Source organism: Mytilus trossulus, chromosome 2 (genome assembly GCF_036588685.1).
Source record: "Mytilus trossulus isolate FHL-02 chromosome 2, PNRI_Mtr1.1.1.hap1, whole genome shotgun sequence".
Lineage (NCBI taxonomy): Eukaryota > Metazoa > Mollusca > Bivalvia > Mytilida > Mytilidae > Mytilus > Mytilus trossulus.
Genome location: NC_086374.1, coordinates 54,335,686 through 54,347,813, shown reverse-complemented (window position 1 = coordinate 54,347,813; position 12,128 = coordinate 54,335,686). Strand labels below are relative to the sequence as shown.

The 12,128-nt window shown below is 34.0% G+C and overlaps 1 protein-coding gene across 5 annotated transcripts; it reads right to left on the bottom strand.

The window, feature by feature from the left end:
- Positions 1-25: 25 nt before the first annotated feature.
- On the bottom strand, positions 26-11,135 carry LOC134707581 (nucleoside hydrolase-like). 5 transcript variants are annotated; one of them, XM_063567486.1, is made up of 7 exons: positions 11,061-11,135; positions 9,615-9,716; positions 6,497-6,709; positions 4,538-4,715; positions 3,317-3,433; positions 2,141-2,277; positions 26-439 (listed from the first exon to the last, which is right to left on the bottom strand). In XM_063567486.1, exons 3-7 carry the CDS (start codon positions 6,674-6,676, stop codon positions 89-91), a joined length of 963 nt encoding a protein of 320 aa, XP_063423556.1. In that variant the 5' UTR covers positions 6,677-6,709; positions 9,615-9,716; positions 11,061-11,135; the 3' UTR covers positions 26-88. The 5 variants fall into 5 exon arrangements, with proteins under 5 accessions (XP_063423556.1, XP_063423554.1, XP_063423557.1 ...); XM_063567484.1 differs by lacking the exon at positions 11,061-11,135 and adding an exon at positions 10,904-11,029; XM_063567487.1 differs by lacking the exon at positions 11,061-11,135 and adding an exon at positions 10,500-10,567.
- Positions 11,136-12,128: the final 993 nt, after the last annotated feature.

Below are 12,128 nucleotides of genomic sequence, written 5' to 3'. Positions count from 1 at the left end.
CATTGAATGCGTCAGTTAACAGTTCGTTAACAAATCTGTCATAGTGTACATATGAATAAAAAAACTAAAATCCTGTAGGATAATCTTTTTAATCGTTTTCATTAAGGGACTCCATAAGCATTTGTTCAGCGCGATCCCTATCAAATTTTGTTACAATTTTCACGTTTGGTTCTTTTCCTAACATTTTATTCCAGTCAACTACCATCTGTGCACGTGTCACTTCCCCTTTCAATTCAACATCTGCGTACACTGTTTTAGATTCCATTATTATATTTTCGTCAAGAGCAATCGCCATTAAAAACTGATCTGCCATTTCATAATTCTGAACCAATCCTTTATTTATATTTGGAATATAATATTTGTTCATCGTATATTTCTCAAGTTCTGCCAGGTATTTGATTTTATTAGATTTCATCTTGAGAAATTTCTTGTACCAGTCCTAAAATAAGAGAAATTTATCATTATTTTTCCAAAATATTAAGCTACTTTCTAAATCATATTGCCGTCGCGGTAGGTATTCTAACTCGCATGTTGACAGGCTTGTGATACAGACGATCGACTTCCTAAACCACTCAGCCACCGAGTCTTGCAACCAGTATTATATAGAATAAAGTAATATACGTACTAAAATGATTCATTGGCAATATAATGTGCTACTAATATTGCAGAAGTATGCTCGACTATGCGGTATGGGCTTTGCTCATTGTTGAAGGCCGTACGGTGACCTATAGTTGTTAATGTTTGTGTCATTTTGGTCTTTTGTGGATAGTTGTCTCATTGGCAATCATACCATATCTTCTGTTTTATATATTGTCTACTATATTCAAACCTGTATTTATAAAATTGAGATTGGAAACGGTGAATCTGTAACAGAGACAACAACTCGACCAAAGAGCAGGAAAAAGCTAAAAGGCCACCAATGTGTATTTAACACAATGAAAAAAAATCCCGCACCCCGATGTGGGCTTCAACTGGTTCCTTAACAAAAATATGTTCAAGTTATGTGTAAATGGATGTTACACTTAACTTAGAAACACATAAATAGCGTAAAATTTAAAAATATAAACACGACTGACAAAGGGCAGAGGCTCCAGACTTGGAACAGGCGCAAAAATGTGGTGGGTTAATGTTTTGTGAGATCAAACCTCCCATCCCTCTGTTTGTTGTGATCATTTTCTTTTTTTGTGTAACGTTTGTAGACTTTCTCGTTCACGATATATTTTGAGATCATGGTCTCTTGAGGGTATAGAATTAAAAAGTGCTTGACTAAATAAATTTATATGGAAGACTTGGTTTAACAAACAACTGGTATTCCTATAGGAACCAACTGTGCTCCTCTTCTTGTTGACTATTTTTTTCTGATTAATATGAGAGTGACCTCTTACAGGTGCTTACATTATGAAACTGACAATGAGGGTCTATTGAGAGCCGAACTTTACGAGAAAAGGCACGATTAGTAATTATGAACTTTCCGTTTCTTTGTAGCAACATTCAAGCCGCGGTTGTATATAGATATCATATCCGGTTGATGTGATATGTGTTTTCTATTCTAATTTTCTTCAAACAGGGTTGCTACTAACAATAAAGCTATTGACACAAGGTTTTCAAGCGGTAAAATTGAAATCGTCATTCGCACGTTATATGTATCCTGGTATCTTTGATGAGTTTATTTTCAAAAGTCATGAGTAGGGTGGCCGTTATGGAATATCTGTGTCTCATTAACGTCCTCTATTTCATGATTGTGACATTCATATATAGACTTATCATCGAATTTGCACTTACAGTGAGCAACATCACAAACGCCACTAATAGAATAGGACTTACTTACCTTCTAGGAGCACCTGAGCTCACCCCAAATGTTGGGTTGTGTTAGGGTTTCTTGGTCTTTAGTGTTCTATGTAATGTCTTGTGGACTTGTTTCTCATTCGTCTTGCTTTACTTTTTTTGTAATGGCGTTATCAGTTTCGTTTCGACATATGAGCTTTGTATGTTCTTTCTCTATTTATAAGAAAAAGCATTGAACAACAACCATTTTGCAATGTGAATTCGAATTTCGCAAATTCACGAATTCAATTTATCTATTAGAATGTGGGCATTTGTATTACAGATTACTTTGTATAGAACTGAAAATTTATATTACCCAAGAAAACGAATTTTCATCACAAGTCTCCCATCCAAGCAATGTTTTAGGACAACATAGATCATGTAGAACTTCTCTTGCGGCCTCTGGATCGACGTGAAAATTAAATTCTGCTGACACAGTTACGTTTCCTCTTCCTATAATATAAAAGTAAACGTCATTAAACGGCATACTAGATCTTGAAGATTTTTTTTTTAGTAATGACCACTCAAAATTTCAATCGACCAGTATTTATCAATTTTAGACTTTTGAAAAGGTCAATTCTTTATATATGGACCTGTTCAGGTTATATTGACCGAGGACGAAGTATAACGTATTGACTAAGTGAAAGTCCTTGATTAATTAATTACATATGTAGATCGTAGCGTAAGTTTGAAAATGATATTGACTCGTTACTATTTGTACGAAATGATATTGTAAACTATTATTTTCTGAATACTCTCAAAATGATTTTTTTTTAAATGTAACAAGTTCCTTACACACAGCCATACCCTTTTTTGCAGTCTTTAAAACTTCTTTTTTTCTATCATAATTTTCTTCATAGAGGCTTGCTGCTAACGATAAAGGATCATGTGGCTATTGAAAAGAGGCTTTCAGGTTGTAAAATTGAAATCGTCCTTTGCACGTTGGGCAAAAGTCATGAGTAGGGTGATCATAATTTCAAGGAGCACACGAGATGACCCCCAGTTTTTGGTGGTGTTCGTGTTGCTAAGTCTTTAGTTTTTTATGTAGTTTTTTGTGTACTATTATTTGTCTGGTTGCCCTCCATATTTTTAGCCATGGTGTTGTCAATTTATTTTTGATTTATGCGTTTGGCTGTTCCTCTTGTATCTTTCGCCCCTCTTTACTTATTCTACTCTTTATTTTGATATTGCATAAAGTATACAATAAAAACATAATGTTCAACCCAAACACATTTTTGAACCTGTCCTAGGTTAAGAGCCTCTAACCTTAGTTAGACTTGAAATTTTCATTCATTAATGTGTTTAAGAGTTTATGTGACGTTCATTTTCAATGAACTAGTCATTTTTTGGGGGGGAACGAGATGAAGCACGCCTCTGGGTGCGGGATTTTATCGCTGTGTTGAAGACCCATTGGTGGCCTTGGGTTGTCGTCTCATTGACACATTCCCCATTTCCATTATCAATTTTATTTCATATTCTATAACACCCTCACCATAATAATTTCCTCCCATGATATAACATTTTTTCAGTTGCTGACCAAACATTTTATCCTTTCTGAGTGCCATCGCCATGTTTGTCAACGGCCCAATGCATACAACTGATATATCACCTGAAACAGAAAAAAATACTTATCTTGTATGAAACTGATTTTTCGTTAATTTCATTTGAATACGAGCTCAAAACAATATTCAAACAACAATGTGTCCAAAGTACACGGATGCCCCACTCGCACTATCATTTTCCATGTTCAATGAAGCATGAAATCGGGTAAAAAATATAATTTGGAATTAGGGAACATGTGTACTAAGTTTCAAGTTGATTGGACTTCGACTTCATCAAAAACTACCTTGACCAAAAACTTTAACCTGAAACTCTCACTTTCATTTTCTATGTTTATTGGAACGTGAAATTGGGGTCAAAAGTTTAATTTGGCTTTAAAATTAGAAAGATCAGCTTGTTGTTCGGTGTGAGCCAAGGCTCCGTGTTGAAGGCCGTACTTTAACCTATAATGGTTTAATTTTTAAATTGTTATTTGGATGGAGAGTTGTCTCATTGGCACTCACACCACATCTTCCTATATCTATGTGTACTAAGTTTCAAGTTCATTGGACTACAGCTTCATCAAAAACTACCTTGACCAAAAACTTTACCATGAAGCAGGACAGACGGACAAACGAACGGACAAACAAACGAAAAAAGTAAAATCACAAAAATACTGAACTTAGAGGAAAATCAATTCGGAAAGTCCATGATCACATGGCAAAATCAAATAACAAAACGCATCAAAAACGAATGGACAAGAACTGTCATATTCCTGAACGGACGCACAGACCAGAAAACATAATGCCCCTCTACTATCGTAGGTGGCCATAAAAAATATTTGGCCATATGAGCAGATGTAGATTAAAACAAGAATGTGTCCTTTGTCTTCGGATGCCCAAATCGCACTATCATTTTCTATGTTTAGTGGACCGTGCAATTATGGTCAAAACTCTAATTGGCATAAAAATTAGAAATATCATATCATAAGGGAACATGTGTACGAAGTTTCAAGTTGATTGGACTTCAACTTCATCAAAAATTACCTTGACCAAAAACTTTTAACCTGAAGCGGAACAGACGGACAAACGAACGAACGATCAGACGCACTGACAGGAAAACATTATGCCCATATAAAATGGGGCATAAAAACTTAAAATCATCAGCTGCATACCCGAAAAATGTTTAGATAAGCGAATCAAAGCACTGACTCCGTCCTCTTTTTGGACCAAAGAAGAATCTGGAGCATCTGGGTCTGGAGATTCTCCAAATCCATCGGTACCATGATATCCGGAACATCCTTCAACCTTGTAACCATTTAGAGCTTGGTTGCATCCGACATATATTGGTATCTGAAAAAAGTAAAGTCGTCATAATTATTTTATCATTAAGACAAAGTTTTTAAGGGGAGTTTGCCTTTTTCTATTCATTTTTTGTGGCATTAATCACGGTTTTTGATTGCCCCGTCGGTAGATTCGTCAATAGATTCGTAGAGACAATCACAATTATGCATTATTGTTCCGTCCGTATAGTCACGTTAAGTCAATCGAAAGTTTGAACTACACTAATTTTTGGGACCATGTAGAATATGCCTTTTAAATTCAATAGTGTCATTTTTTTTAAATATTGTCCAACCGAAAATTGAAAATTAGTTATCGGGATGTTTCTCCGCTGTTAAACAATAGACTAACTCTATACCAATCTGCTTTATTTTATCTCAACTAAGTTATAATTATGTAAGCCATGCAACCATTTGTTAAGCGGATCGATTTATGATGCAGCTTGTTATTTGCCAGGAACATTCGAGTAAAATGTACCTGAAAAATCTCTTTGGTGCATTCTACTTTACTACAGTTTAACCGTTAAAAAATCAGTTTGTTACTCTACATGGTTGCACGTTACGTTTACTGCAGTAGGTGTCAATTTTTGCAATTTCCTAAGATTGTACGCGAATTTTGTACATCGAATATCAATTTTCGACGATTTTTTAGGTGACAGCGCTGTTTTCATATTCAATATTATATACTTAGAGTAAAACATTAAAAAATAAATAAAAGTAAAGTATTGTTTTGAGATAATTGCTCGGGTAATTATTGCTTTTCAAGCGGTTAAAAGCAGAAAGTGTTAGATTATTATTGATCGGTCGTTATTTCTTAACACACAGTGGCAAATATTTCATGCTTGTCAGTCAGGACAAGAACAATTAACAATACACAAACGTACGTACATGAAGGTCCTGTAATAGAGTCTTCCGCGATGAAGGTATGAGCAGTTAAGATTGCCACTGGAAAATTGGGGTATATTGGATAGGGATAGAACATTTTCGTTGCAACAGGCCACTACCGAACTCGTCAAAGAGTTGTTGCAAGGGTTCTCGGCGTGTGGCTCTGTCTGTATTTACATCACGACGCATCGCGGATTGCACTTCACTATCTGATCGGACGTGGCTGGGTACTTGTACATCCCACAGAACCAAATGGACGCCCCACCTCAGTTAGAGTTTGAGTGCCATTTGGAAGAAGTCGAAATGTATAATAGTTCTATTCCCCAGTTACTCTTAGGGACACTAATAAAAATAACTTCTCAATTTTGTTCTGCTACTTTTGTCGAGAAAGTAAAAATTCACAATTATTTATAAATCAAAAACTTGTTATAGTTCTTATATTTCCATAAACCTCAAAGGATAAGAATTGACGTTAATAATAATTTTACAATTGTGAATTTTATAAGCAAGACCCGTTTTAGTTGTAATTCCCGACAAACTTTTTATATAAAAGCAATACTATATATATATCTTCCTCCTTTTCGGATCTAAATGGGGCAACTTTGCATTTTATTACGTTTTGTGTCAGTTGGTCTCTGATAGAGAGCTGTCTCATTGGCACTCATCATACCGCATATTTTATCTTCTCTTTTTATATAGACTTATGCATTACCCAAATACAATATATTTTGTTGTTTGTTGCTTACGTTACTTTCATTGGGAAATAGTCCATGCATATTCATTATGTACTAGTAACCAAACATTAAGAAGTATCCATATTGATCAAAGATGTGCAAAACAAAAATTGACAATATAAGACGTTAGTGGAAAATAAAAAGTACACTAAAAAAATCATTGGATTGCACTTACATCTAAACGATCGGCTAGCTTCAAAATACGCAAAACATTTAAAGCAACTTGAGGTGATCCAGTGTTCCCCATCACTGTAGTTATAGCAACGACTTCCACTTGAATAGACGCCAAAGCCATAAGTATAGCTTGGGCATCATCGAGGCCAGCATCTGTATCAATAATTATCTTTTTCTTCATGTTCTCTTTACAGTCAGGAATAACGTGTTCTAGCTGTAAATTAAAGAAAACAAACAAATATAATTTGAAGAAACATTTAATTGTCAATAATAATTCGGTTGACCAAGTCATTTTTATGGATATGAATGGGGAGATTTGGTATACAACTATTCACCACAGTGAACATAAGTGCTTGTAATGAATTATATGCCATAGCATGGCTTGCAACAATAAGAAAAACTCGTTAAAAAAAATAATTTACGAATACCCATCGACAACCACTATGCTATAGGCTCACAACGGCTAACAGTCTCGTTGTTGATAGTCATACAGTTGTTAAATTCTTTTTCGTTTGGTCTCTGGTGGAGAGTTGTCTCATTGGCAATCATACTACATATTATTTTTACATTAAGAATGTGGCGGTGGTAACCATGCTCTGGAGTGCTAAAAACTCCCAAATTTACTGGGAAAGTAAACATAGAAATGTAAAAATTAGTTGCATTTTGGTTAAATGAGTACCCTGACTTGAATAGTATATCATAACAATAGTTAGGCGTTGAAAATAACCATGTCAACACAATTTTAGAAACAAATTTCCAAATTTAAAGGATGATATAAAAAAGAAGATTGCCAATGAGACAACTATCCACAAAAGACCAAAATGACACAAACATTAACAATTATAGGTCACCGTACGGCCTTCAACAATGAGCAAAGCCCATACCGCATATAGTCAGCTATAAAGGGCCCCGATAAGACAATGTAAAACAATTCAATCGAGAAAACTAACGGCCTTATTTATGTAAAAAAATGAAGTTCTCAGCGATTGCTCAAATCAATTAGAAGACAATAACAATCAAAACCATGGAGTAAACAAAGACATTTACATTTCAATCAACATTTATAAATCGTCGCTCGGCTTCTTAAATGTCGCATATGACTTTTTTGGATAAAAATACTTTTTGACACCGTTGGTCTGGGCGGTAGGAAATCCTTGGTATTACAAAATAGCATACAGTTAGACCAATTAAAATGTGTGAAATATGACATTTTACAAAATTGCAAATGTCAGTTGTTTATAAAGTTTGCTTCAAAAATGTTGTATGAAAACTTGAAAATCGTTGTAGAATGGCTTAGGGAAAAAAATATTTGTACATTTCTTTATTTCTGTGAAAATAATTTAAGTTCTTGGATAATACAGAAATGTCAAAGTTTTTATTTCACTGCTATTTACAAAAATGTTCAAGTTCACATACGACGTTTTGGAAGCAAGCATTTTGCCAAATTTTTCAAAGCCTGTTTGTGAGATATTTTATTCTTAAAAATTTGAAAGTTACAACATTTTAGAAGCCCAGCGACGAAATAATAATACGAAACAACACGAACTCCAGTAAAAACCGAGTGAAATCAGGTGCTCCGGAAGGGTAAGTATTTAACAGATTGAAAGAGCATTGAACACCCACAAATTTCGAATATAGTTTGTCCTAAATCAATTTGTGAACGCAGCTGGCTTTGGCAGTTGATAAGCTTCTGCTTCGGAATGGGATTTTAATAACAGGACAACTAAGATTATCTCGTTTGTCAAAGATCTTTTAAACATTTTGCCAACGGATCCCTATTTTCTATCAAGAATTCTTACAGTCTTTTTCAATAAAATTGAGAATGGAAATGGGGAATGCGTCAGAGAAAACAACCCGACCAACTCAACCGGAGGCCTGCTTCAGCTGGATTCTAAACAAAAACGAATACCAGTTCAGTGATAATTGACGTCATACTTAACTCCAAAATATACACAAGAAACTAAAATTAAAAATCATACAAGACGAAGAAAGACCTGAGTCTCCTAACTTGGGACAGACACTAAAATGCGGTGGGGTTGAACATGTTTCAGATCGCAACCCTCTCCTATACCACTAGCCAATATAGAAAAACAAACCCACAACAATACGCACAGTAAAACTCAATTCAAAAGAAGTCCGAGTCCGATGTTAGAATAGGTAACAAAAGAAACAAAATAAAATGGCAATGATACATAAATCAACAAAGGACTACTAGCAGTTACTGACATGCCAGCTCCAAACCTCAATTAAACTGATTGAAAGATTATGTCTTCATCATGTGAATATCAAGTACAATCCCTCTCGTTAGGGCCGGTTTAGTATTATACCATTATAAAATATATGAGAATGACATAACCCGTATGATTCCAACAACTGGTTTTAGAATTAACGTGTGTATTTCCGATGCAAAGTTCCAACAAATTAAGAACATCGAAAACGCAGAAACATCATGTAATTAACAATTACTCTTTTTTAATTTCAACAGACTGGGTAGTTTCTAATCAAGAACTCTGTGGAGACCAATCTTGACATTCCAAACTACTTGCTATCAAATTACAAAAAAGTTTGTTTTTTTTGGAAGTAAAGTGACCATTCTTTACATTGGTCAGAAATATAATAATATACTAGACAATATCACCTAAATTTATACTTGAAAATGTGTTATATGTGTTATATAAAATAAACATAAACATTTCTTACTTATAAACTTTTTTTATAGATTGCACATGCAATAAAAAACTTTCAAACAAATTAACAATAAAGTTGTAGAAACGAAATGTGGGTACTAGTGTACTGGATAGGACGGCAATTTTTCCTTGCAACCGGCTATCTAAGGGCCCTCAGAGAGTTGTTATGAATGTTTTTTTTAAATATATAGTGCATGGCATCGAAATTTAACACCCCATACCGACCAGACGTGGCTGGGTATTTATACATCCATCACAGCCAAGCCAGGATTTTAAAGTGGTTCTGGAGAAGTCCAGGTGATAATATGTCACAACTGCAGTCAACACTTGGGTTTCATTTAAATACAAGAACTGACTAGTGTCAAATGAGGTTATTCAAGACGTCCCTCCCCCTATCTCTCGCACCTTTTCTCTCTCATGTTTCAGATATACCTTTAGGTTTCGCTTCTCAGTATAAAATCTTTTGTGTATCCTCTCAACTTCGGTTGCTAGAACTTTTATTGATGAGTGTTCGTGATGAAAGTTAATCGAACGCTGAAAAAATAAGAGTATATTAACCTTTCACCTTCTTTGTCATGTTTGTTGTATTAATTGCACCCTTACAGTGCAAAACAATATAAAATTAACAATTTAATTTCTTAATATTTAATTTTAAAATTTCTACGTTTGCAGGGCCGTATCGCGTACCTACCGTTAGGCAGGAAAGGCAATCCCCTCTGGGGGCCTCAGTCGGCAGCCCCTAAATCCATGCCTCCCTTGAATTCGAACCCGTTACGGCCCTGTTTTGCTGAATAAATTTTAAGGTTGCACGTGATTCACAAGAAAAAGAGACCATGCCCCCAAAAACCATATAACTTTTTGGATGAAAAAATAAACCAAATTATATATATCGCTTAATCGGGCTTTTGAAGATATTCTAAACTTTATTCTTTAGGGTTCATGTTGACCTCATGGCTAAAATGGCTGTGCTTACACCTCATAGTTTGCTCTGAAAACAGACAAACATATGTGTACATGTAAAATTTTAAAAGCCATATATATCACAAGAAAAAATGCACTTTATTTAAGAAAATTAAAAACTGATTTTAAATAAGTCGATTTTCACTTACATGCAGTTTATTTTGGCACCTTCCGTAGAAAGGAAAATAAGTGCACCTCAAGATCCAGTTTAGAAGGTAAAATGAATTGAAATTTTATCTATCTTGGTCATGCTATGCGTTTTAAAAAAAATGATGCACATGCAGGCTGTGTACCGAGTAATTTAAGCCAAATTGTTCACATGAACTGATTGATCTCAGACAAAAAATATATACAGACCTCAACTGTTCACTATATCGTATCGTAAATAAAACAAAATACCGCGGATGTTGTGATGATAACACAGCGACTGACCCTCGGACTGACCTGACCTTAAGTGTCTAATTATAGATTCTGCCATAAATAGACTTACACAACCAGGTCAAATACCTAATCATAGATGAACAAGTTTCTATTTTCACTTCTGACTCTTTCATGTCTTAATATTGACATAGGTTCATATACGCTGATGGGTACTGTTGACAAGCACAGGCACTTGTCTCAGAAAAAAAAAATTCCTTTATACCTTATTATAACACATAATAAGGTATATAGGATTTTTTTTTTCTGAGACAAGTGCCTGTGTTGACAAGGTTGAGTTAAACATGTTAAACCGTAGTTAATAAAAACATTGGTATACTCACAATTAAGAAACTTATACAATTCCTACCAATAATTTTCATCGAACTTTCATGTTAAATGATTTTAAAAGACCACTAATTCAAATTTTCGGAAATTCTTTTACATCACTCAACTGTTATGCGTGCGAAGTCATGCATAAAAAATAAACATTGTACTGACCTTGAAACCAGTTTTGATTAGTTCTTTGTATCGAAATGATAATGATAATTTCTGTACAGTTTTCCTTCGTTTATATCAGTGATCATCAGCGTACCCTTTAAAACATTCGTACTTATAATCATGAAGAAAATTATTGTCATATGATAGTCATTTTCTTACATATTTAAAAAAAAAAATCATTTTTAATAATGTTATGTTATATATCAGTATGTATGAAACTTTGAAACTTTGAAACTTGAAACTTTTATTTTCACTAAAGGCCTCACATGAGGCATAATAGTACAATAAATTTAACAAACAATAAATTTAACAAACAACAGTAATGCATGAACTAACATATATACATATGAAGTAGGTATGCAGATGAAAGAGTAATATCCATATATTATCATTTAAATACAGATATAACAATTTTGCAAAATTTTGCCAACCCAACAAGTACATATTTATCTTGACTACTCATTAAATTTGACAAGCTTACAGTATTTTTGTTTTTATATATATGATCAGGCATAAACTTGAGTCTTTCTTTAGTAAAAACTAACAATTAAATATATAATGAAATTCATCACCCAGTTCTTGCTTATTACAAAGATCACAAATTCTTTCAGCTCTATTGATACTAAAAAATCTACCAGCTTCAATTTGCAATTTGTGGCTACCGCATCTAAATTAAATGAGATTATACATTAAATCAGGTGGAAGTACAGTGAGAATCACATAATTCTCAAATTTAAAATCAGATTTATAAATACGGTAATTTATACACTTCGGTGAGTCATATACTTGTAATTTCCAACCTTCTACAAATTTTTCATGAAGAACTTGCTTCACATTTTTAGACAGGTTTATATTTCTTAATACAGATTGGTCATACCAATAATTTCCATAGCCACATTCAATTAAAATATCTTTTATATATAATAACCATTTAGAATGGTACACATCACCTTCATTCAGTTTATGCAACATATCATACAATGTTCGAGATATTTTCTCTTTCTTGCCATTCAAAATTCGCTGCCAAAAACCAACCATTCTAGCTTTAATACATATAGACATGGGTGT

Excerpts from the sequence above, each read along its gene's own strand:
- LOC134707581 (XM_063567484.1), bottom strand. The coding sequence starts at position 10,942 with ATGAAAATTATTGGTAGGAATTGTATAAGTTTCTTAATT. Across the intron at positions 9,717-10,903 it reads ATTGTATAAGTTTCTTAATT|CGTTCGATTAACTTTCATCA; the intron begins GTGAGTATACCA and ends TTATTTTTTCAG. Across the intron at positions 440-2,140 it reads ATGAAAATTCGTTTTCTTGG|GACTGGTACAAGAAATTTCT; the intron begins GTAATATAAATT and ends CTCTTATTTTAG.